General features: G+C 35.7%; 1 protein-coding gene across 3 annotated transcripts in view; it reads left to right on the top strand.

Annotated features, from left to right (window-relative positions):
• NELL2 (neural EGFL like 2) overlaps positions 1-27691 on the top strand; it is a 383690-nt gene that overhangs the window by 350368 nt on the left and 5631 nt on the right. For all 3 annotated transcript variants that reach the window (XM_053226146.1, XM_027035944.2, XM_053226147.1), the window contains 4 exons: positions 9800-9940; positions 19548-19741; positions 20772-20948; positions 22433-22657. In XM_053226146.1, the coding sequence (XP_053082121.1) occupies positions 9800-9940; positions 19548-19741; positions 20772-20948; positions 22433-22657 (737 nt within the window). The remainder of the gene's footprint in view (positions 1-9799; positions 9941-19547; positions 19742-20771; positions 20949-22432; positions 22658-27691) is intronic.

Genomic DNA, 27691 nt, shown 5'->3' with positions numbered 1-27691 from the left:
TCATGTCTCTTTGGTGATCTTTAGTGGAGGTTACTACCCTCATCACCTGTAGCACTCCATTATTACACATATACTCTAGGCTGTGGATTCCTTTGCTCTGACTCTATCACTTCACTGTATTTTATTTTCCAAGAAGAGACAAAAACTTACTGAATTTTCTTTTCTGATGGTGGTGTTTTGCCTTTTGTCTTTGTTTATACTTTGCTCTTTTAACAAATGTTTATGACTAGGAAGAAGAAGAAATCTAAAAATGTTTTCAATGTTCCATCTTTGATTAGAAGTCTTGATGTGCTCTTTTTGCTGTGTGCATGTATGTGCGTGTGTGTGTGTTTGTGTGTGTGTGTGTAATGAACACACTATTTAATTTTATCCTCACCAATTCTACTCCATTTAATACTGTAGTCAATACTACAATACTGTAGTCAATTTTTGACATAAATATTTGAAGTAGGATGAGAAAATGTCATCTTACCATCTTGTTATTGCATCTTAGTGAATCTTTCAAGCTAGCACCCTGCCTGCATTTCCCTCTGACCTAGCAAGACTCAAAGGTGGCATGATGAGCTTGCCACTTAATTACTTGATATTATAAATGAACCATTCATTCATTCAGCAAATGCTTATAAATCTCTAGCCATGTCCAGTTCTTTGCTAGGTGTTTGAGATATGGTAGGAAGAAAAAAAAGGAAGGAAGGAAGAGGAATACAGGGATGGTTGCTGTTCATATGGCTCTTACTCAAAATGACAATTTATACGAATTCTTTTCTTTTAATTTAATTTTTTATTTTTTCAAATTTACATCCAAATTAGTTAGCATATAGTGTAACAATGATTTCAGGAGTAGGTTCCTTAATGCCCCTTACTCATTTAGCCCATCCCTCCTCCCACAAACCCTCCCATAACCCTCAGTTTGTTCTCCATATTTATATGAGTCTCTTCTGTTTTGTCCCCCTCCCTGTTTTTATATTAGTTTTGTTTCCCTTCCCTTATGTTCATCTGTTTTTTCTCTTAAAGTCCTCATATGAGTGAAGTCATATGATTTTTGTCTTTCTCTGACTAATTTCACTTAGCGTAATACCCTCCAGTTCCATCCACATAGTTGCAAATGGCAAGATTTCATTCTTTTTGATTGCCGAGTAATACTCCATTGTATGTATATGCCACATCTTCTTTATCCATTCATCCATCGATGGATATTTGGGCTCTTTCCATACTTTGGCTATTGTTGATAGTGCTGCTATAAACATTGGGGTGCATGTGTCCCTTCAAAACAGCACACCTGTATCCCGTGGATAAATGCCTAGTAGTGCAATTTCTGGATCGTTGGGTAGTTCTATTTTTAGTTTTTTGAGGAACCTCCATACTGTTTTCCAGAGTGGCTGCACCAGCTTGCATTACCACCAACAATGCAAAAGAGATCCTCTTTCTCCGCATCCTCACCAACATCTGTTGTTGCCTGAGTTGTTCATGTTAGCCATTCTGACAGGTGTAAGGTGGTATCTCATTGTTGTTTTGATTTGTATTTCCCTGATGATGAGTGATGTTGTCATCATCCTCAATGGGGAAAACTGACAGCTTTCCCCCTAAGTTCAGGAACAAGACAGGGATGTCCACTCTCGTCACTGTTATTCAACATAGTATTGGAAGTCTTAGCCTCTGCAATCACACAACACAAAGAAATAAAAGGCATCCAAATCAGCCAGGAGGAGGTCAAACTTTCACTCTTTGCAGATGACTTGATACACTATATGGAAAACCCAAAAGATTCTACCAAAAAACTGCTAGAATTGATTCATGAATTCAGCAAAGTTGCAGGATATAAAATCAATGCACAGAAATCAGTTGCATTCCTATACACCAACAATGTAGCAACATAAAGAGAAATTAAGGAATCGATCCCATTTACAATTGCACAAAAAAACCATAAAATACCTAGGAATAAGTCTAACCAAAGAGGTGAAAAATCTATACACTGAAAACTATAGAAATCTTATGAAAAAAATTGAAGAAGACACAAGAAAATGGAAAAAGATTCCATGTTCCTGGATAGGAAGAACAAATATTGTTAAAATGTGGATACTACCCAAAGCAATCCACATATTCAATGCAATCCCTATCAAAGTAATACCAGCATTCTTCAGAAAGCTAGAACAAACAATCCTAAAATTTGTATGGAACCAGAAGAGACCCCGAATAGCCAAAGAAATCTTGAAAAAGAAAACCAAAGCAGGAGACATCACAATCCGAGGCTTCAAGCTATAGTACAAAGCTGTAATCATCAAGAGAGTATGGTACTGGCACAAGAACAGACACTCAGATCAATGGAACAGAAGAGAGAACCCAGAAATGGACCCACAAACGTATGGCCAACTAATCTTTGACAAAGCAGGAAAGAATATCCAAGGGAATAAAGACAGTCTCTTCAGCAAGTGGTGCTGGGAAAATTGGACAGTGACATGCAGAAGAATGAACCTGGACCACTTTCTTACACCATTCACAAAACTAAACTCAAAATGGATGAAAGACCTAAATGTAAAACAGGAAGCCATCAGAATTCTCAAGGAGAAAGCAGGCAGAAACCTCTTTGATCTTGGCAGCAGCAACTTCTTACTTAGCACGTCTCCAGAGGCAAGGGAAACAAAAGCAAAAATGAACTACTGGGACCTCATCAAAATGAAAAGCTTCTGCACAGTGAAGGAAACAATCAGCAAAACTAAAAGGCAACTGACAGAATGGGAGAAGATATTTGCAAACAACATATCAGATAAAGGATTGGTATCCAAAATCTATAAAGAACTTATCAAACTCAACACCGAAAAAACAAATAACCTAGTGAAGAAATGGGCAAAAGACATGAATAGACACTTCTCCAAAGAAGACATCCAGAAGGCCAACCGACACACGAGAAAATACACAAATTATTATTTTCAAGTATTGTTGATATAGAAGAACTTTTGGGGGTAAAGGAAGTGTTTTATATCTTATAATTATGGTAGTGGTAATGTGTAACAACTCATGAAATTGGTGGTAATGCTTTTGTATACAAATTTTACCTCAGCAAATTTGGTTTTTAAGTCTGAAGATAATGTATAACACAGTAACTATAGTTGATAACACTATAAAACTATAATTGAAATTTGCTAAAGGAATAGAACTTAAATGTTTACACCAAAAAAAAAAAAAGATATATGAGGTAATGGTAGTGTTAATTAAGTGAATGGGAGAAATCCTTTCATAATATATGTATATATACATACACATATATATATACACATATATATATGTACATATATATACATATATATATACATATATATATATATATACACACACATATCCATCATGTTGTACACTTTAAATATCTTATAATTTTATTTGTCCATTATACCTTGGTAAAATTGGGGAAAAAAGTTGTTTTTTTAAAAAAGAAGGTAAAAATGTATATTTAGGAATAAATCCTGGCAAAATTGCATAAGACATCCTTTCAGAAAACTACAAAGAGTATAAAAACTAATAAAAAGTATTAGAGAAAGAGGAAATATATCATGTGTCTGGATTGCAAGATGCAATAATGTAAAGATTTCATATCTATAGAATCAAAGTAGACTTTCCCCTCCCCCATTTATTGTTTTGGTTTGGTTTTGGGTGAGAAACTCACAAAGTGATAGACAAAAAGCTCAAAGAATCAAGATAGTTTTTAAAAGTGGGGGGGAAAGAGAGGGCTTTCTCTAGAATTGAAGTTACTCTAATTAAGTCAGTGTAATATTTGCAAGTTTAGACACCCCACCCACCCCCCCAAAAAAACCTCATGACAGTTACTATTAAGGCAAAACACAAGGAACACAAGGGAGAAAGTACAAAAAAACAATGAGCACTAGGAGATCAAACATAGCCTTTGGAGTCAAGGAAGGCTTTCCCAAAGGAAATTAATTCTTTTTTTATTAAAAAAAAATTTTTTTTAATGTTTTTATTTATTTTTGAGACGGAGAGAGACAGAGCATGAACAGGGGAGGGTCAGAGAGAGGGAGACACAGAATCTGAAACAGGCTCCAGGCTCTGGCTGTCAGCACAGAGCCCGACGCGGGGCTCAAAGTCACGGACCGCGAGATCGTGACCTGAGCCGAAGTTGGCCGCTTAACCGACTGAGCCACCCAGGCGCCCCTGAAATTAATTTCTTTAAGTTTATTTATTTATTTTTTGAGAAAGAGAGAATGTGCATGAGTAGGGGAGGGGCAGAGAGAGAGGGAGACACAGAATCTGAAGCAGGCTCCAGGCTCTGAACTGTCAGCACAGAGCCTGACACGGGGCTCGAACCCACGAACTGTGAGATCATGACCTGAGCCGAAGTCAGACGCTCAACCAACTGAGCCACCCAGGCGCTCTATATTATGTTTTTTAAAGAGCAGTCATTAACTTCCCAATTATGAACTATAAAGTAATGAAAATTATTTTCACTAAATCTGCAATGTTATCAGCCAGCTTATGAAGAGATTTTTATGATTTTCAAAGTTTACTTACATATGTTGTCCTATTTTATTTTCAAAAAGAAAATAGTATAAAATTAATTCTTATTAAATTTTTGGACAACATTTTATATCCAAATCTAGTGTAGTTATTAAAAGTAATACAATGCTCAAATGAGTTTGCATTCCTTGAAAACTCACATCTAAATATTTAAAAATAGACTTCCCAGAAGCTCAACAAAAGACAGGGAAATGACCTTGTGATTCAAAAAATGCTGCAGATAATCTAGAAAACAAATAATCCACATGTGGCTAATCAAGAGTTGATTAATTGTTTTCAGAATGTTTAATTGCCTGTTGTTTATCAATATAATTTAACTACCAGTGCATACGACAGTGATATAAATAGTACAAGTACTATTTTTATGAGAAATGATGTCAGGTTTTTATTAATGATAAAGAGTATGAAAGATAGTACTCTCATTATTTGACTTTGGCATTAAAAATAGTGTGCTAATTTTTAAAAAGAACTGGATTTTCTCTTCTTTTGTATAAAGTAACAACTAATCAGTTTTCTCTTAGCATAAAAAGGATCTTAAACTAATGATTAGGGTCTATTTTAGGTATGGGTGATTCTAGACATTTGCACATTTTTACTCTTAGTTATGTTGTATGATAGAAATAACTTTTACTGTGTATGAGAAGAAGTTATCACTCAAGTGTCTCATTTTATAATGTATCATTTTATAACTATATTTAATTTTACATGGAAATAATTTCATTGTCTAGAGTGACCCTTTATTTTTTTAATGTTTATTTATTTTTGAAAGAGAGAGAGACAGAATGTGAGCAGGGGAGGGGCAGAAAGAGAGGGAGACACAGAATCCAAAGCAGGCTCCAGGCTCTGAGCTGTCAGCGCAGAGCCCGTCGCTGGGCTTGAATTCACGTACTGCGAGATCATGACCCGAGCCTAAGTTGGACTCAATGGACTGAGCCACTCAGGTACCCCTAAAGTGACCCTTTAAATGCTGATGGCAAAAGCCATTTTCAGTTGAAACCAGTGGTCTGTGTCACATTGTAGAAGACATCCATTCTTGTGTCATCATATCTGATGGAGACAAGGAAAGCAAGACACTGATGTGTGTGAGGTTTTTTTTCCACATATTTTTATTCCTTGTTTTTCTGCTTGTTGGTTTGTTTTTAATGATTGCTTCAAAACATATGTGCTTTCTAGAAAGTCTATCCTCAACAGTGCCTTCCACTTTTATTATCTAAGTCGATTTTGATCTCTGGAGTATGACTACTATTCATGACTGTTGTTAGATGGCTAAATATTATTTGGAGTTTGGAATCTCTGTACTCTGGGAAAGCATTTTAATATCATCACTAGCTGACTGTTCTAAATGTTGCTACTGAGAAAGTTTTAATTGTCTCTAGGGAACTGAGAACTAGTTCTTTCTAAGATAAAATATGTAATGAAATCATAGTTTTTCATAAAATGTATTTTCAGTTTTCTATATAATGTACCTACAGAGTACAGAATTAAGGTCCTTATAATCAAGACCAAATCACATCAGCTTATATGTCCTGTACTAATCTTTTTGAATACTTTTATTCACTTTAGAAAGTAATTTGTTCCAGCTTGGTGGTTCTTATGTGGAATGAAATAATATAGCATTTTCCTTTCCTACATTTACTGTTCTCTGTATATCTAACTCAATTGGATAATGTGTAGTGTAGTGACCAAAAGAAAATAGCCAAGAAATGAATTCTTTGAAAGTTTTTTTTATTGTTTTCTGGTATTACACAACAGGGAAAGCACAATATGTGCATGTTTGAAAATGCACACAATATGTATGTGATTTTTATAACTCATAGTAATATTCAAATTCATGTACAGATAAAATATACATCTTAAATTGTGGATCAGATTACAACTCTTCACTTACTGCATGTTTACATACACACATCAAATAGCTCACAGATAAGGCTGTTTGTTTTAGCTGTGGCTTTAATTAGAGCCACGAGCCAAACACACATACCTTCTGGTGGAAAGTGAATACTTTGGTGATTCAAGCATACTTTCCTTTTCTACTGACTTTCACCAAAGTAGAAACATTTGCATGCACAAATCAAAATTAGCAGGAACATGAAAGTATAAAATGAAGTAATATATATTATCTGGCTAGTTTTTCTTCACTATCCTAAATCAGAGCGAGTATATAATTTGAGGCATCATGACATATGCATCTTATATATTTTATAAATTGAGTTATAGTTTAAATGAATTAAGGCATTTTACTGCCTGAGGAGTTACTCAGAAAATTCTTCTGAAATGTGAATAATTGCTTCATACTATATTTTGGTGTTTTCTAAACTTCAGTCATTTGCGTACCAGCTTCATAATTTTTGTTATGTTCATAGAATGTTTATTTTAATGTTTACTGAATACTGTTTCTGTAATATTTCTTAATTTTTAAATTTGAGTCTAATGTCACTACTGTACTATTAGTATCACTTTCTATAAGTGGAAATAATTCAGAAATATAAATGTGTAGTCATTAAAATATATTATCACCTAAATAACATGCCACTGGTGACATGTTAGTAGAGTGAGCAGCATGTTGGGAGACACTGTCCTGTATGATTGTCATTTCAGATTTTTAGACATTTAATTCTCTTAAAACACAATTTAGGTGTATATTAAACTCAGGGCAGAAATTACTTCTGGTTTGTCCATCCTTGTTTTACCAGTATTTAGTACTTGGCACAAAATAGGCATTTAATAAATATTGAATGGCAAATTAATGAGTGGTCATGTCTTTGCATATTAATTCTCTAAAATACTGCTTGGTAGTAAGAATTAAATAATAAAACTCAAGCAGTAAATGAAAATACATTTTGCCCCGCATATGTTTGTATCCCCAGTCTTGAGAACAGTAGGTAATAAATGCGTAGCATTCCTATTAAACTTCAGTGAGCATGTTTCTAGCTCACGGAAGGGTACTGCAATGTGAGAAAGAGAAGCGGGCATAAGACAGTAAGGAGCAGCTCTAATGATTGGGAAGAGTGAGGAGAGAAAGTAAGGGAGAAGTAAAACTTGAAATACATATCTTTGTCAGGAGATCTGAGCTAACCCTGCAACCTTGTTCAGCAACAAAATAGAACTAAATTCAAGGCTAACTGTACATGTGAAAATTGTTTCAGTAGAGAAGGCTCTGCTCCATTAATAGTTACTTGCAAATCACCAATACTAATGACCAGATTCTTCTAAAATAGCAGAGATACTCTGTAATATCCCCTCATGGCCTTTCTTCCAATACACTCACTTCTAAAGCTGAAATCCCAACCTGGTTTCTTTTGTCCATGCACTTAAGAAATGACATAATCAATTTTCTGCATCATTTGGGTTAGAAGAAAAGACTGTACAAAGCTGAAATGAGCATAGCATTTTAGCCCCATTGATAATCAGAGATTCATCAGTTAAGGAGGCTCCTGAAATACAAATAGGCTGTTTCACAAAACCTAAGAGGCCTAAGTAAATGGAAGCAATCCACATCAGCTATCTGTCAGGAAGTCAGTGGTTAGCTTATTTGACCACTAACAATTATTTTGACAGTAGGAATTACTGACAGTCGGAACTAACTCTTTGGAAGAAGAACTATGGAGGCAAAACCATTTTTAGTTCAGAAATAATGTTGAAGTTTTACAGTGATATAAAACATATATATTTTTTGCCTATTACCTAATCTGAAAGAACGGTTTGCACCTTGTTTTAGGGAAGGGACTCTGGGCATATATTTCTTTAAAAAAAAAAAGACTTATTTATTCATTTATTCAAAAAAATTGTCTCTTTCAAAATTGAACATAGACAGAGAGAAATTTAACAAGAAAATGAAAGGAATATATGCTTCCAAGAATTTGGAGTTAAATGAGACTGAAGTAGGAAGGAAGTAGATTCTGTTGAGCTGAAGTGGACGGATTTGAGGGAAAAGACTCTAAAAAGCAGCAGGTCTTCCCTTCAACACGAAGGACACCATCATGTCTGGTCACTATAGCAGGGACTATAATGCAGGCGTGGGAAGTGTAAAAGAAAGGGCTGTCCTACCTTGGTGAGTGGAATCTCCAGGGATGGCATAGGGCTATCAAGATGGAAGTTGGGTTCATATGTTCATCATCACACTACAGCTGTGATAATGCTGTGCTATCTAATCATTTACCAGTGTCTGAGTCAAAGTACCCAGAAAACCAGGAGTTTTATGAGCAGGGGGCACTCTGTAAGACAGCTCCTCTATGAGCAAAGGAAGAGATTTGGATTGGCATTGGATGTTCTCATCATTCAACAGTCTGAACAAGGAGAATAAAAGGCTCACACTATTTGGGAGTAGTAATAAGCCTCTGGAGGAGAATATATGAGACTCAAGATACATAGATCTCTTTGTTTTTAGACACTTTGGCCAATCTCAGCCTGTGTCTGTTTAGATGAAGGAACACACACATGAAAGTCAGGCAAACATGAAAATTTAGGTGACTTTGTTTAAATCCCATGATTTCCTTTTGCCTTGTTTTTTTTTTCCCCATATGTTCAATATGCTATCTACCTGGCAAGATTTTTTTTTTGAGGGTTGACTGGGATAACATGTGAAACCCATTAAAAAGTAGCATAAATGGTATATATTCTTGGAAATATGGAGCATGTTGCTGTGTGAGTGCCATTGCTATATGTTGGAGATGAATGAGATTTTAGTCAGGTGTGGGTAGGTTGTACCTATAGTAATAAAGATCCTAAAATCTCAGCAAAAAGGTTGTTTTTCTGTTCATATTCTATGTCCATCCCAAGAAGAGGAGGAATGTGCCCCACATCATCCTCACTTAGGAACTCAGGCTGATCTTTAGAGCCCCTGGAAATTGCTGGACATTGTGATGGGGAAGGGGACATGTGTGTCTTGAATGCTCTGCCTAGAAGTGACACATGCCACTTCCTAATTGGCTTCCTGCATTCACATGGCAATCCTAGCTTGTGTCCAGAAGAAGAGCTAGAATTCTATGGTGAGCAGCACTAAAGATTGTCATACATGGTTTCTTGTCATTATTTGCAGTTGGAGGCCTTCCACAACAGAGAAGCCATCTAGATATTTCTCCTATGACTAATACCGCTACATTCTTTCTATATAGCCTTCAACAACCAAGTAGACTTTTTTGAGTTTATGTTTTCCCAGTTTTAAGGAGTTGCTGGCACTAAAAAATTTAGTAGCTATCTAGCAGAATATTTTAGTTTGGGGCAGAGAAAAGCAGCAATTGTGTAACATCCCATTTTTGTTTTCTTTGCCAAACAGATATTGATGAGTGCTCTGATGGCTTTGTTCAGTGTGACAGTCGTGCTAACTGCATTAACCTGCCTGGATGGTACCACTGTGAGTGCAGAGATGGCTACCATGACAATGGGATGTTTTCACCAAGTGGAGAATCTTGCGAAGGTCAGTACAAGGAGAACCGGAGTTTATAAGAACACCTTTTGAACTTGGGGAATATACAGTAAGATGTAAATAGTAGACATTGATCTAATGTTGAAGTTATTGGGGTGCCTGGGTGGCTCAGTCAGTTAAGCATCTGACTTTGTCTCAGGTCATGATCTCACAGTTTATGAGTTTGGGCCCCATGTCAGGCTCTGTGCTGTCAGCTCAGAGCCTAGAGCCTGCTTCAGATTCTGTGTCTCGTTCCTTTCCCCCCCCCCCAAAAAGTAATAAAAATTTAAAAAATTCATGTTGAAGTTATTGGTGGCTTTTGCTGTGTGTTTATACAACAATTGGAACCATGTTAAAATCTAACCTTCACTTACTAATTATGATAATTAATTGATTTTTAGATATGTTAAATTTGTGACACTAAGCCAGTTTTCTATGGATACTTGTAACTGTTGAAGGGTGTTTTTAAGATGAATAAAATAGTATCAGATGAAAATTTTAAATGGCAGCATGCATAAATCTGACCCAAAAAGAGCTAGAAAAAAAAATAGATGAGGAAAGCAAGATAAAAGGAAAATAGAGGTAGAGGTAATATGATAATGCTGTGGATATGATAATGCCAAGGATAATATTCACAATACACACTACTCTGGACTATTCCTAACATACCACTTGGCTGGCAAAGTAAGAGATATTTACTGAATGTTGAATGTTAGACATAGAAGTTATTACCCCTGCTTCAAAGAAGATTTCAATCTAATAGGAGTGAAAAATTCAATCAGATTATATTCAGTTATTTACCATTAATTTTGAACTATTTTCAGTGAATTGACAACTCTGTTCCTCTATACTCTCTATTGAAGGGCATGATTTTTCAAAAGCAGGCAGAATATACAAAGCCCAGTGAGCAATTGCCAGGGAAACCACCCACACCAGAAGGATTGGCCATCAGAAGTTTGGCACAGGAATGGAAAACACAGCAAACCACAAGAAGTTATTATTTTCTCCATTTGTATTTACACCTTCATAGAGTAACAGCCTACGAGAATAATGTGACTAAAGTGACACGGTCAGTGAAAGCCTTGGAGAATCTAACTTAACGGTACTTGACACTTAAATGATAAGATGTCTTTTATTCTTGGACCTCAAAGGGTTTTCACACAGAGAAAAGTGAAGCTGACTTGGATGACAGATGTTTTCAGTGTGCTTTGCACTTTGCTGGCAGCTCCAGAGCTCTGGACCTTCAGCAGAGGGGTCTCTGGATTTTTCGCATAGAGTGGGGATGCTGTTGCCTTGCCAGGGGCTAAAACCTGGCATTTGCAAATAACCACCTAACTGTGGGCTGAGGGCTTTGCCTTGCACTTGTGATTGTCCCAGAGTGAACAGTTCCAGCCCTGTAGAGAATTCCAGGAGGCAGATCAAGCAGTGTGATTTTGTACTTCCCTGATAAACTACTTTGCCTGTATTCTGCAGTTTATCGTGGGCAAGTCTACTGTTTTTGTTTAAAAACTCTACCTTTTTGTTAAGATTGTCTTTTGCTTTAAGTTACGCACATGTAGAATGAATATAAGCCGATTATAAATCGTTCAAATCATACACAAGTACTTAGATTAAAGCTGAAAATGCATCTTAATTTCATCTCTCCCCTTCCCCCATCCTTTCCACTTCTCTAGGGGTAACCTGTGTTTACTTTTGCCTGGTATCCTCACACACCCTTTTCTGTGCATCAGAATGTGAACAGCAAAAACACATACCTCTGCCCACTATCTCACTTTACATTTGCAATGGCGCTCCCTCACTATCTTTTAAATTTTTGACTGCAAATCTCAAGAGGGCTGTATTAGTTATCTATTGATGTATAACAAATTACACCCAAAACGTAGCAGCTGAAAACAACCAAAATTATGTCACAGTTTGTATGGGTGAGGAATCTGTGCACAGCTTACCTAGATGCCTCTGGTTCATGGTTTCTCATGAGGTTGCATGAGTTCTTGGTCAGTGATGTGTTTCACCTTGCAGAATTGTCTGGGGTGAGAATGGGGGGAGCCACACCCTGTTTCCAAGATCGCTCATGTGGTTCTTGACTGGCCTGGTTTCCTTAACACATGAACCACTCTACGGGGCTGCCTCAAGACATGGGAGCTGGCTTCCCCTCGAATAAGCAAGTGCCCATGATCTTTCTATAACTCAGTCTCAGATGTGTCATTTCATTGCTTCTGTGTTTGTTAGAAGTGAGTCAGTAGGTGTAGCCAGCCCACATTCAAGGGGAGAAGATGCAAGAGCGTGAATATTAAATGGTAAGAATCACAGGGGACTGTCCTATAGGCTACCTGCTACAAAGGCCATCAGCTTTGCCAAAGATTCCTATTTTATTTCCTTGGTTACTTTCCCCTGCAGCTCTCTAATACCACCATTTCACACCTTCTGTCATCTCAAATCTCCGGTACCACTACCTTTCTCATCATTCTCTGTTGATGGCCCTGCTTCTTATTTAACCAAGAAAGCAGAACTTCATTTCTGCACCAGGAGTTACACTAGACAACTCGTATTTATATCTTTATTTGCTGCTTTCCCTCCCTCCCTCCTGTTTCACTGAATTAAGTTTCATTTCTCCCTCCATAGTACCTTACCTATCATCTTTTCTCGCCTGCTTGAGGTTTTCGCCTTTGTACTCCCCACTTTCTCTTCCATATGATAAATACTCTTTTTTCTCTCCCATCATTCTCATCAGCACACAAACAGCCTGGAGAAGCAGCCATCTTTTAAAAATGAAATAAAAACAAACAAAAAGTAACTTCCCGATATCACCTGATCCTCCAAACATTTCCCGCATTTTTCTGCTCCCTTTTAGAGGAAAATTCTGAAAGAATCTTTTATATTTCTTGTCTCCGTTCTCTTGCTTCCAACAATACTTTAATCCCACTACCCCCACTGAATGCTTTCCTTTCAAGATTATTGACCTTTTCCACATTGCCAAATCTGCTGCTCAGTTAACGTCTCTTTGCTCGACAGCTCAAGCATTTGAACCAGTTGATCATTTCTTCCTCTCAAAACAATTTTCTTCACTTGGCTTTGAGGACACCACTCTTTCCTGTCTTTCTCTAATTTTTAATATTTTATTTATTTTTGCAAGAGAGAGTGAAAGCAGGGGAGGGGCAGAGAAAGGGGGGGACAAAGGATCCAAAGTGGGCTCCATGCTGCTCACAGCAGAGAGCCCGATGTGGGTCTCCAACTCACGAAACTGAGATCATGACCTGAGCTGAAGTCAGATGCTCAACTGACTGAGCCACCCAGGTGCCCCTCCTGTCTTTCTCTTACCCTATGGGTCTCTCCTTTACCTCTCCAGAAGACTACATGTTCCAGTATCACGGGGCACTTGGCAATCTTCTCTATCCATTCTGAAACTGAATCAACCACATTAGTTGCAGATTCATATATATTGTTACCTACTCGGTATCTAACTTGGATTTCTTAAGGACAACTCAGGATTACTGACTAAAATACAACTCTTTAATATACTCTCTAATTCTTACAGGCCCCTAAACCACAGACCCAGACCAACATCTTGGAGTCATTGTTTCTTTCTTTTCTTTATACTTCATATCCAACATATCAACAAGTCTCATAATTTCCATTTTCAAAATATATTCCTGATCTGACCACTTCTCACATTGTCTACTGTTACCATGTTGGTCTAAGCCATCATTATCTTTTGTCTGGATTACTATAGCTTTCTCCAAACTGGTCTCCCTACTTCCACCCTGGACTCCCCTAGAGTCTTTTTTCTGTAGCACCCAGAATGATTTCTTAAAGTCAGAAGTGGGAGCATGCTCCAATTCTGTTCCAGTGCCTGGAGCCTTTCCATCTCTCTTCAGAGTAAAATCCAAACCCCAACAGTGGCTTACAAGGGTCTACATGTTATGGGTTCTTGGCTTTCTTGCTATGTCACAAATGTACCAAACGGATTCCCTTCTCATGTGCTGTTCTTTTTTTCTTTTTTGGAAGGTGCTTCTCCAGATCTTTGCATTCTTCTTTCATATAATTCAGATTTCTTCCAAAATGGCTTCTCCTGGACTCCCAACTTAAAATAGCATCCTTCTCTGACACTCTTCACTTAATTTGCTTCCCTTTTCTTCACAGAAGTTATAAGTTCTTCTGAAATAATTATATATATTATTTGTTTACTGCTTATTATCTTCCATAGACTGTAAGATATATATATATATATATATATATATATATATATATATAATTTATTGTCAAATTGGCTAACATACAGTGTGTAAAGTGTGTTCTTAGTTTTTGGGGTAGATTCCCATGGTTCATTGCTTACATACAACACCCAGTGCTCATCCCAACAAGTGCCCTCCTCAATGCCCATCACCCATTTTCCCCTCTCCACCGCCCCCTCAATCCATCTGTTTGTTCTCTGTATTTAGGAGTCTCTTGTGGTTTGCCTCCCTCCCTCTCTGTTTGCAACTATTTTTCATCCATCTCTTTCCCCATGGACTGTAAGCCTTAAGGGTCATGGATTTTGTTTGCTTGTCAGCCACCAGTGCCTAGAACAATGCTTGTCACATGGTTGATAATATACTGATTTATCTAATGTAAAAGGTTGAGATGGATAAAATGAGTGAGATATGCAGGTAATATTTAATCAGAAGTATGTTAGGAACATAACCTGTGCTAGAAGTAGATACATAGTAGGATATGTAATAGATATGTCACCTGGTGGAACTAAATATATAAAGTAGTGATCAGGACAAAATGACAAAACATAATTAGTGCATTCGTGAGTGTTCAGAAAATAACAAGGAAAATTAAACTAGCCGCTCAAAATAACACATAAGAAAGATGAAAATAGGGAAGTAAAGGATTGTATAAGATGCCTATGCAAAAAAGACTTTTCAAGGAAATACTATAAACACAGAAGTAGTAGAAAATCTTATTTAAAAAAATATGACTCTGGAAAGATGACTCTACTGTTATCTTCCACTAGAATTTATAATAATTATCATAAATATCTATGACTTTTTTAGAAGACAATGCTCTGAAGGATTCCTTTTTTAAAAAAAACCTATGTTATATAAAAAAAGACTAAAATCCTTCTTCTAAACAACTATCCATTTACTGTAATTTCAGTGATTTGTAGAATTATAATAGTATTTAGAAGGATACAATTTTAAGAGTGTGATTATATCTGAGCAGGTGCCATTTTTCTGTTGCTGAGGAAAAAAAAAAGGCACTTCAAAGTGGACAAAGCCACAGCAGTTGGTTTACAATTACTCTGAAGATATGAATAAATATATTTGAAGACATGAATAAATAATAGTGTACTCCTTCACCACTTTTTAGGCTGCATTTGAGTAATCTACAACATACATGTTTATAAGCTGCATTCATACAAATTATATGCTTTTTTGCTCATCCATTTATCTCAGAGGTGTAGATATTTAATCCCCAGATAATGTGCCTTTACCATTTCCCTTTACCATAATTTCTACTATACCTGAAAATATGTCTCTCTCTGAGAATAAAGCCCAGTATTTTTTTTTCACACAAGAATATTTTATTTGCAGGCCCCCTTTTCTCCTGATTGCTTTAATTTCTGGATTATTTTTAAGCTTGGTGAGGTTTTTGAACTTGTAAGGCCAAAAAAAATAACGTTTATGGGATAGCTTCTTTTGAGTATTATGTTCAAATTAAATACTGCAAATTCTTAAGCTAAATCAAGAAAAAGGACAAAAATGAAATGAATCAAATTCACCTAAACACGTAGTTCTGAATATATGCACAAGTACCTTGAGATACTTTGCCAGACATCTGCTGCATAGAAATATAAAGGAGGTATGGTCACTGCTCTCAGCTTGTAGAAGAGATAAAATACGTACCACAACTGTCATACAAGATAGAATGTACTGAGTTTCTTAACAGAGAAGAAAGCTACAAGGTTCAAAATAATACATACTTGAGAAAAATATAAATTCAGATCCATGAGGAAAAAAAAAGGAGAAATTATTTCCAGTTTGGAACAAGAAGGGCTCGAGTGTCTACCATTTGTATTAGGGCTTCAAATATGATGTGATTATTGGCAAGTCGAGATAGAGAAAGAGATGCAAGCCAAAGAAGTAGCTTTAAATGCCTTGCTAAGAAGTTTGAACTTTACTGTGAAGGATTATTTTTGAGAAAGGAAATGAGGAAAAAAATATATCTTAACCAAACCCATATTTGGGCCCAGTGCTATTTTCTGAACGCCAGACCCATATATCCAACTACTTACCAGACAACCCTACTTGGAAGCCCAGAGGAAAGTGTAATTCAACATGTCCTGAACTAACTCATGTCTTTCTTCAGTCTGCCCCCCACTTTCACTCCACAGTGAAGCCTTTCTCTTCTTTCTCTAATAGCATCGGCCACATTTTCCAAGCCAGAAATCTAAACATCATTCATGACCACTTCCTCTCCCTGATCTTTGAAGTTAACAAATCACTGAATTCCTTTATCTTTACTGTGTCTACTTTGAAAAATTCTCTGTGTTTCTTTCTGTGTACTTCCACACTGCTAGCAGTCAGTACAGCACTGTTCTTAAGAGCTCACAATTGAAGCCTGACTGCCTGGGTTCTCACCTGGGCTCTGTACCCCAGTAGATGAGTGACCTTGGGAAATTATGCAACATTTCTATGCTTCAACTTCCTGATCTATAAAATGGGGATAATAACTGTACCCTCCGGTTGTTGTGAGGAATTTAAATGAATCATTATATGGAAGTGCTTAGAATCTGGTACATACCAACCACTATGTAAGTGTTTGCTTTTATTATATAACCATTGCTTGCCTAGACTACAGAAACAGCCTATTAATTGATCTCCTGGCTGTAATTTTAATCCACTCAAATATCTTTTCCAAAATGAAGCCAAGAGAATCTTTTTAAAATAGATATCTGATTATGCTTTTTTTTTTTTTTGGCACTTCCCTTAAATGACGTTTTATTGTCTTTATGGATTTCAGATTTCTTAACATGACCTTTACTTGGGCCCGGAGTGCCTCTGTCTACCTACTCTGTTCCTCCTAGACATTCAACTCATTCCCTCTAACACATTTTGCTGACTGTAAACATTGGGCCTTCAAATATACTCTTACTACCTCTTACTAGACTGCCCTTGACTTCCTCTTGCTTACCCAAATCTTATTCATAGTTTAATTGCCACTAGAATGTATATATGGGCAGGAGAAAGATCCAGAAAGAACTATTAATGTGATAGGAAGTGAGTAAATAAAATTTATTGGGGAGAGGGAATGAACTGTATCAAATGCTGCTGGTAGATCAAGTCAGGTGAGAAATGAGAAAGAGACTTGACCACTAGATTGATTTAACAACATGATTTCTTTAATAGCTTACTAAAGGAGTTATTAATATTCTTAAAGTTGGAATTTTTATGTATTATAGTAGGTTTTTCAAAGCAGAATTTACAAGCCTTATGTATATTTATTTTAGGAATTTTACATTATAATAAAACTATATCTAACAATTCCAAAACTCTATACTACCAGTCAAGAATAGTCTCTTCATTGGGGAACCCAGTATAGATAACAAGCAGGAAAAAAAAAAAAAAAAGGTAAGTTCAAGTTAATTCAAATCCCATTGTATAGCGAAAGGTAATCATTGGTTCACGATGATTTTCTGCCTACACATTTCTTCAGATATGGCAAGTACATATCAACCTTTGCTGTTACCTTTTGCTCTATTTCTTTATTATGAATGTACTTTATTTCAGAGCACATGTTCTTTTTTGTGGATGGACACCTCTTCTTTGTCTTCTGCAACAAATCCCAGGACTGTCTCTGCCTTTATTAAAAACAAATGCATTACCTGACAGCAGAGCTTTTGTTGTTATATGTCAAGCAAAATGAAATGATTGTTAAAAATCTAATCATTGCCATTAATGGAATGATATTCATATAGTGGATATTTAAAGGGTTATATAGTAAGAAGTATTTGCAGAGTTTGTGGTCAAAGAGACCAAATAACTATGGTTAATGCTTTTCCTGCTTACTGTGATTCCTCATTATAAGAATATTTAATAGGAGACAATGAGTAAGTCATCAAATATAACTTATTCTGAATAGACCAAATATGGAGCTATTTCATAAAATTGTATAAAATTTCACTTTTTGCTCTTCTTTCTCTAAATAGCATCAGTTAAATTTCTCTGATCTGAAAAAATTATATATTTATATATAATAATTATACACACACACTAATGTGATTTTTTTTAAATGTGAAATATATCCTCATTCTAGCTAATAGTCCTGCTTTTAATCACACTCTATAATTATAAACATTGTTATCCTTGATAAATCAAGCTATAATAATGTGTTCACTATAGTTATAACAATCTTTTCAGCCACTGTCTCAGTTCATTGATTTTGTTTATATGGAAATTAATAAAAACCAAGGCAAATAGAAATATATAGCTTATTTTGGGGAATGCATATATAACAGAACTTAATATTTAAGAATTTAAATATGGTTAAAATATAATCTTGACTTGTCCATGTCTTTAATAATGTTGAAAGCAAACCATTTAAGAGAGATATCTACTGAAGTCTATCTTTAACATTTTCTAAGAAAAGCAGTGTGCAGTTCCCCCAGTTAAAAGCCATCCATTCCATCTTCTTTCTAACCCACTTTTCTGGTGTGATTTAATTCTTTCTTTCTTGACCTTTACTCAGAGGAAACAGATGAAGTAGGAAATAACTGCTTACTGCCACTCCTACAATATCCCTGAAATGTATTTTGGCTTGTGACCTTTAAATTATGGGGATAAATAAAATGAATCACATCTCTTCTTACGGACCTGATCTGTGGGGTCAAGATATGTTTGCTTTTCATCTGTATGGAAATGCTTTAGGCTGTGATTGCCATGGAATAGGTGAGGTCAGGTGAAGAATGGCCCGTTGCCTGTTGAGTGAGGCAGGAGACAAAACAATCATCTGAAATGGAAAAGTTAAGAAGTGGTAGATTATTTGTGAGAGAGATGGTGATTGCTGATGGTCACTTGCCCTTTGTGGGTGGGGGGCAAGGTGTGAGGACAGCATGAAAACGCCTGGGCAGTACACTGGGAGCTTACCTGTGGGTGACAGGGCTGTGAGAATAGGGCTTAAAGCTGAATAAAATGCCTCAGAAGTCCCATGACATTTTATCTCCCACTAACAAAGGATTTTGGGTAAACACCATTTTAACATTGAGGATGATTTTTCCCAATGAAAATTCACAGGCACTTTTAGAATTTCATCTGCCAATGATTTTTGTTTGATGAATTGAGTTCTAATCTTACTTTCAAAAAATATAAGTGTTTCATAAAGCCTGATGGTATTTACAGAGATATAAAAGTTGAGAATCTAACCAGGGTTATCTGCTGTTTGAAATCAAGCATGATGATGCTTTCCTGTGAAATCCCTAGATCATTAACATTGCTTTAGTCCGCATTTAATAGGAAATGCATGCCTGTAAGATGAAAGTTAATTTACAGTTGAATGCTTCACTTCGGAGACAACTTGTCTGATTCAAACCCAGCATATTCTAAGCACATTGCCTGCTGCCTTTTCTTGGCTGTAGATATCGATGAGTGTGGGACTGGGAGGCATAGCTGTGCCAATGATACCATTTGCTTTAACTTGGACGGTGGATACGATTGTCGATGTCCTCATGGAAAGAACTGCACAGGGGACTGCATCCATGATGGAAAAATCAAGCACAATGGTCAGATTTGGGTGTTGGAAAATGACCGTTGCTCTGTCTGTTCATGTCAGGTTGGTATAAATAAAAAAAATTGTAATCATTTTATTAGGATGTGGTTTGCATATATTTTAAGTGTACAGCTTGATGAATTTCAACAAATTCATGCATCTACTTAACCACTGTCACGTTTAGTAGAAAAGGACATTTCCATCCACTCAAATGTTATCTCTGTCCTTTCATAGTTAGTCCCATACTCTCAGCCCAAAGGAAACACTGATTTTGGTTACTGTAGGTTAGATTTCTTTATTCTAGAGCCCTATCTAGTAAGTAGTACTAGTCTTTTTTGGCCTCTTTCTCTCAGTATTATGTTTTTTGACATCCATTTATATTCATTGCATATATCAGTAACCCATTTCTTTTTATTGCTGAATAGTATTCCATTATATGGAAATGCCACAATGTGTTTGTTTATCCACATGTTCGTAAAATTTTGTTGCTAACTATGCAAGTACTTCTGTAGTAACAATATCATATTTGAATGAATGCATGGATGAGGCCAAAATGGACATACTATGGCCTATAAGTGAGAACTATCTATTTGGATTATGTTTCAGTTTTAGAGGAATGTTCTACTTTGTTACCCTGTTGATAATAGAGATTTATATTATAGTTAGGTAAATAACTTTATGTGCCGAGGGCTCAATTATTATGGAAGACATTGATAAGAGTGTGTACCAAAACTTAAGGTCTAATATGTCCCATAAACTTAACAATAGGTAAAGCTTGTTGACTACTAAATACAAATATATATGCCCTGACGCAAAACAAATTGAGGTAATATTCTAATCACTATACTAATCAACAAGTACATGTATATTTATGTATGCATACCCACGTTTATATAGACATAAGGACTGTGTAGTGGTTATTTCATGCTGGTCGTTTCTGGAAAATTTCTGGCCACGAAATTGGAAGTTCTCCAGCTTGGGTAATTTCTGTGTGATAACTACAAAATGTAACTTTAAATCTATTACACTGATGTTAGTATATTGAGAAATGGAGGCTTTGGGGAACTGCTTTCATTTTTTCCTTCTCATACAGAATGGATTTGTAATGTGTCGACGGATGGTCTGTGACTGTGAGAATCCCACGGTTGATCTTTTTTGCTGCCCTGAATGTGACCCAAGGCTTAGCAGCCAGTGCCTCCATCAAAATGGGGAAACCTTATACAACAGTGGTGACACCTGGGTCCAGAATTGCCAACAGTGCCGCTGCCTGGTGAGTTTAGCTACAGGAAGTAGAGGAAAAGTTCGGGCCCAGAATCTAACTAGGGAAACAATCTTGCCCTCCTGCATCCGCCGATAATCAGGACCTGGCCATAGTGCTGGCAGTTACAAAAAGTGAACCTGTTTGGGATGACAAGATGGTAGGCATGCAGTCAGGACCTGTGAAGGCACATCCTAGACTACATGTGGTGTGCCATGACGTGTATGTCTTTCCAGAGCTTGGAAGAAGAAAATACTCTCCTAGCATCTGCAATCCCATTCAGCCTCGGTCTAGCAGCATTCATGAAAAATATCATTGTTTTGTCCAAATAGAACTTTTATTAATCCATTTCTATCAGTCATGCTCAGAATTAAAAACAAACAAAAAACAAAAAAACAAAAAACAGAAACAAAAACACAAGCACATACTTTTTTTTCCCCCTTCTAAATATATTTACCATCACTGTTATTCTGGTGGCCACCCTGTTTTATACATGATATGGATTTGCAAAAAATATTTATTAGAATATTAGAATTGAATGTATATGTTTATAAAAGCTTTATTGGAAGCAATAGGTAAAAAAGAAAATGAAGACTTGATCAAGAAAACACCAGTATTTTTTCATTTGACCAAATTTTTGTTTCTTTCTGGTAGTGTAAATGAAAAGGGAAATTGGTCTATGTATCTTTATAGAAGAAAGTTTCACAGATGCTCCTTTTAAAGTCATGGCTAGTTTCCTTTCTATTTGTGTGAGGATATTTTGAAGGCAATGCTTTTTTTTGTTGCTTCCTTCTTATACTTTCAACCCAAAAATCAATTGAAAGAGCAAGGTCAGTTTTCTGTGCCTGAAGGCTGCTTTCATCTCCAAGACCATGAGATTCAGAATTATGAAGAAAATAGGAAACAGGTGAGAACTACATTTTAAAAAGATCAAATTCACACAATTTTCCCATGTGGAATAAAGAAGACTGAAATCAGTTCCTGGTTGTTGTTGTTGTTGTTTTCTCCAAAGTCCCTAAACTGAGAAACATAAAAATGAACAAAGAAAACCTGACAAATTCCCTTCATATTTCAGTTTATTTTCTCGTAAATGGACAAAACTTTCTTTATGCAGAAGGGAATGAATGAGAAGGTAGAGGGGAAAATTTTTTAAGTGAAAAAAAGCACCTAATACGCAAACCCTCTTCCATAGTAAATAATAATTCTTTGTCAGGGAAAAGATAGGAGCTTGTTTTATGAGAAAGGGCTGTTGCTTTTGTTCGTTGTTGTTCTTGTTTAATCCTTGAGCACTCTTAAAGTCCAGTTGCAGTATAGACCTCAGCACTGTGATAGGGCTTTTGTCGATTCCCTGCCAGATTCACGGCTGTGAAGGTGTGAGTGTAAATATCCATCAGATGAATGGAGTATTTAGTAAACGCTGTGCTCCCTCTCTCCCTGCCTCCCTCCATGTCCTCCCTTCCTCTCCCTTTGCTCTTGCATATCTGCTTTCTTTACAGCAAGGGGAAGTTGACTGTTGGCCTCTGCCTTGCCCAGAGGTGGAGTGTGAATTCAGTGTCCTCCCAGAGAATGAGTGCTGCCGGCGTTGTGTCACTGACCCTTGCCAGGCCGACACCATTCGTAATGACATCACCAAAACTTGCCTGGATGAGATGAATGTGGTTCGCTTCACTGGGTCCTCTTGGATCAAACATGGCACCGAGTGTACTCTCTGCCAGTGCAAGGTAAAGCCTATTAAATGCAAGTAGGGAGGGGTGCCTGGGTGGCTCAGTCGGTTGGGCATCCGACTTCGGCTCAGGTCATGATCTCTTGGTCCGTGAGTTCGAGCCCCGCGTCAGGCTCTGTGCTGACAGCTCAGAGCCTGGAGCCTGTTTCAGATTCTGTGTCTCCCTCGTTCTCTGACCTTCCCCCATTCATGTTCTGTCTCTCTCTGTCTCAAAAATGAATAAACGTTAAAAAAAAAATTTAAATGCAAGTAGGGAACTTTTGGCCAGCTGTAACCCAGGGCTCCTCGATATTACTGTGCTCAACCTGGCCAATGGGAAGCATTTTATTTTTCCAATTTATTGTTCAAACAGAGGTGCGAGGAGGGCCACTCAGCTTTATTAGTGCCCAGGCTAACCACCCTGTGCATCCTCAAAGCACATTCAGGGAGAAGGAGGTGCGTGATAAAAAAACCAGAATGATCAGTTATTTATGTCACCAGAACAAAAAGAACCTACTCAAATTGCCCTAAGGTATCTAACTGTACACATCTTAAAAAAAAAAAATCTACAACACAAACTTCACGTTTCTTCTTTCATGATGGAAGACAATATTATTTTATTGATTTTTATCTGGTCCTTTTATGAGGTGTGTGAGATATATCGACAAAGTAAATATATTACATTTTCCAAAGTGAAAATCAATATGGAAAAAATGGGCATATTTCTTGGTTCGTTGTGGTCAGTTGCATTGGGTTAAAAAATTTAAGATCTGTTGTTTACTATATTTTATTCCTACAGTTGGAGAAAAATCATTGTAAAGATTTTTTCTTCTTATTCTCATCGGAAAATAGAGCATGTGCCTTTTACTTCAATGAGAACAAAAATACAGATAATGTAGACAGTATACAGAGTTCATACGTACTAGCAGAGTTGAAAGCATTCTACTTGATTATTGTTCCTAAAAATATTTGATTTAGTGGTCACTGTATTTCATAGTCATAATTTTTGAATCAACACTAAAACTAAGTAAATAATCTGAAGGCTTAACAACAACGTAAGAAAGCAAAGATTCAGATTGTTTCCAACGTAGCATAGTCAGATAACTATAACTACACTGCTTTTTAAAATGAACAATTCCATTAATTTTTTTCAGTAGAGCAATTTAATTCAGATTCACTTGACACAAATTCTTACCAGAGTGGCTTGATGTAACAGGACAAAGAAATATAAAATGCTTTAAGCTTTGAAATAGTATTATCTATTTCAAACCAAAAGTTCTGTCTCTTTCAATCAGTGTAATTTTTGTCAATCAAGCAAAGCTTTTTGAGTGAACATTTAATGCGGTTTTTGAAAGTGCATTAGCAAATTTGAAAGTTACTGCTACTACTGAAAGTGACTAATGTATATGCAGTGCTTTAATATACATTTAATCTGAGTACATTTAGCAGTGCATATCTAGAAACTTTAGCATTAATAACCAACAGGGAAATACTTTCTGACATTTCATTATCAATTAAAGTTGAGTCCCTTTACTTTCTTAATCTAACTAAGACTATTGTTCCGAGAAGTGACAGCAAAAATATATACCAGGCAATAGGATGAAAAACACACCAAGTATGGCTCACACAGATACTTCCAATAAGAAAAATGCATTCAGAAATAGCAAGACATGAAAGTGTTTTCTGAGTGAAGAGCATGAACAAGCTTGTCATTTACTGTCTTATAAACAACTAGTAGGATTTGGGGGCTCATGATAGGAATGTATTTCAGGAAATGTATTTTAGATTAGTTTCATTTTTTGACAAATAAATGCAGATTCTCAGAAGTTACTATTTGATGCTATTCCCGTTTTCCCTCATTAAATATGAGTTATAAAAATATGCTCTATTTTACCAAATCTGTCCCAAATACAAATTTTTATTATGTGTATTTTATGTTATTCTAAAAATAAAATGTATGCCAAACAGGCTCCAGATATTGCATTGGAGGTGAGCGCTTTTCACAATTTGGGGTTTTCAGAACGCCATTTTTACTTATTATCTCCCTGTCCTACCCACCCTATGAGTTATCTGAATATTTTAGTCAATGAAGACAAATTGTGCTGGTATTCTGCTGGTGCCAGGGTTGTAATGATAAACAAAACAGACACAATTGTTCCTGGAAATTATTGCTTAGCACCTTATTGTCTAGAGCTGTACCATCCAATATGGTTGTCCATAGCCAGATGTTGCTATTTAAGTTAATTAAAATTAAATAAAATTAAAGCTTCAATTTCTCAGTCATGGTGGCCACATTTCAACTGCTCAATAGCTATATTTGGCTAGTGGCTGTCATATTAGCACCTATAAAAAACGTTTCTGTCATCACAGGATGTTCTGCTGGACAGCACTGGTCTAGAGGTGAAGAATGCAGCGTCTAAAGTAAGGCTACCTGGATTCAAAGCCTGGTCAACCACACTAGCAATGTGACTTCAAGGGATGTTCATTAATTTCTCTGTGGTTCAGTTTGCTCACCTGAAAAATGAGAATATTAATAGGGATAATTTTAGTACCTACTTGGGATGGTTACTATAAGAATTGAAAAGATCCATAAAAAAATGTTTGCTACACATTTCATACACAGAGTAAACATTCAATGTTAGCTATTATTGGTGGTGGTAGAGTAAATAGATAGTACTCAGGTTATGAAACAGATAAAGATGACATTCTAAACTGTGATGGATACTCTGAAGGAGACGTGCACTGTGCTAAAAGACTGTACAACATGTGTACCAGTTCTCTCCTTAGCAAATGACATTGAAGATAAGAACTGAAGAATTAGGAGTTGGCAGAGGGGAATTTTTTAAAGATGTCTTTTTATTAAAGATGTCTTCAGTTTTAATTTGCTTAGGAAAGAAAAAAGAAGAAAGAAAGAAAGAAAGAAAGAAAGAAAGAAAGAAAGAAAGAAAGAAAGAAAGAAAGAAAGAAAGAAGAAAAGAAAAGAAAAGAAAAGAAAAGAAAAGAAAAGAAAGATCCTCCATTCAGAAGTTAAAGTCTTGAGTCAAAAATGAATTACTAAGGTTGCTTTTCCTAAATCTAAGAGAGACCATGAATCCTTTGATGGGTCAGAGTAAGCTTTGAGCTTCAAACAATAAAGAGAGATGTGTCCAGTTGAGAAATAAATAGGAAGGGAGGAAGAGTTAGAGGGTAATTTCCTTTAGTAAATAATTACCAAATAGACCACTTGGAAACTGGAAACCAGGGAGCTACTTTTAATTCCTGGGGAGACTCTAGATGTAATACTGAAATAATTGAGGTATGAAGAAAATTAGAGTTTTATAAGGATGAAGGTCCTAACTTCCTAATCATTATCAGAAACAGCAGACTTAAAGTTTTGAAAGTGGACCTCTGTATTAATATTAGAATAGATAACTAGATCTATCTATGGAAACAAATGCCCCATAAATGACAACGTTAAAATGAAGATTTTCATGTATGATCAGGAGAGATTTTCAAATCAATAGAGGAAGAAAGGATTATTCTATATATATATTGGAATATCATATGCCAAAATCAATTCTACATGGAAGATATGTTAGATATTAAAAATAAAAAGAAAATGTAATAAAATATTAATCAAAATTCTGGAAGGGAGATGCCTTTTCTAACATAAAAGTGATAAAATATACCTCAAGGGAAATTTAGAGCATCTATCCGTAGACAAATAAAATTAGCAAATTATGAAGTCACAGCTAGAGACTGGAAAAATAGTCTTCCAGAACATATGATTTCTTTATTAAATTAAAAGCATGTAAAAATTAACAAGAAAAAGCATTTATTTCCCATAAATAAATAAGCAAAGAATGAATAAACAATTCACTAAAAAATGCAGCTATTAAAAAAGAGATTATACAACCTTTAAATTATTAAAATTCTAATGTAAACTAACATAATGAGTTATTATTTTCACATACTACAGTAAAAAAAAATTCACAATAATTTCCAATGCTGACAGAGCCATAACTGGAATTATAATTCTTATTTTTAGTGACATTGAAAAATACATGTCAACAGCTACACATACACCTCTTTGCCTACTCTCCATCCCAACTCAAACATCTTTTGTCCTATTAATCCCAGGTCTAAGAATATAACCTAAAGAAGCAATCTAAAATATGGAAGATGCTATGTGCATGACAATTTTCACCTCAAAATTATTTGTCATATAAAATCAAGGAAGAAACCAAGGTGTCCAAAAACAGAAAAACAGTTAAATAAATTCTAGTAACTCTATATGATTCAATAGATCATATTATATTGTAATTATGTAATATATATAATTATATGATTATATTATTCAGCCATTGCAGTACTGCTTAAAATAAAAACTAAGCTAAAAATATATAATATACAGTTTAATTGCAAGAAGGTTGAAAATAAAAGAGTATGAAAATTAATTCTATGAAGATATACTAAATTATTGATGGTAGTGGGATTTTTAAATATATGTTAATTACTCTATATACATATATCTATAATCGATATAATTTTTAAGCAGATTAATATATTAATTATACAGTAAATGATTAATAAATGAATAAAAACTAAATATATTGAAATAAATAATATTAAAATATACTATACATATGTGATATATGAATATATTACTGAAAATTAAAAGCCAACTGTCTTCTAATCTTGATATGTTGGGTTTAGCACAAAAATAGTGACAATGACTTTTTATAACTTTTTAAAAATACAGAATAAATATAACCGGAAATAACAGGGTGTTAAGAAGGGGCACCTGCATGGCTCAGGTGGTTGAGTGTGCAGCTCTTGATTTTGGCTCAGGTTATGATCTCACAGTTCATCATATTGAACCCTGCCTTCAGCTCTGCATTGATGGTGTGCAGCCTGCTTGGGATTCTGTGTCTCCATCTTTCTCTGCCCTTCCTGCACTCTCTCTCAAAATAAATAAATAAATAATTTTATTTTTTATTTTTTAAAAATATTTTTAAATATTTATTTGTTTTTTTTGAGAGAGAGAGAGAGACAGAGCATGAGTGGAGGAGGG

This window comes from Acinonyx jubatus, chromosome B4 (assembly GCF_027475565.1).
Source record: "Acinonyx jubatus isolate Ajub_Pintada_27869175 chromosome B4, VMU_Ajub_asm_v1.0, whole genome shotgun sequence".
Classification (NCBI taxonomy): Eukaryota; Metazoa; Chordata; class Mammalia; order Carnivora; family Felidae; genus Acinonyx; species Acinonyx jubatus.
Note: the sequence above shows the minus strand (reverse complement) of the source record. Positions and strands in the feature narration are given on the sequence as shown.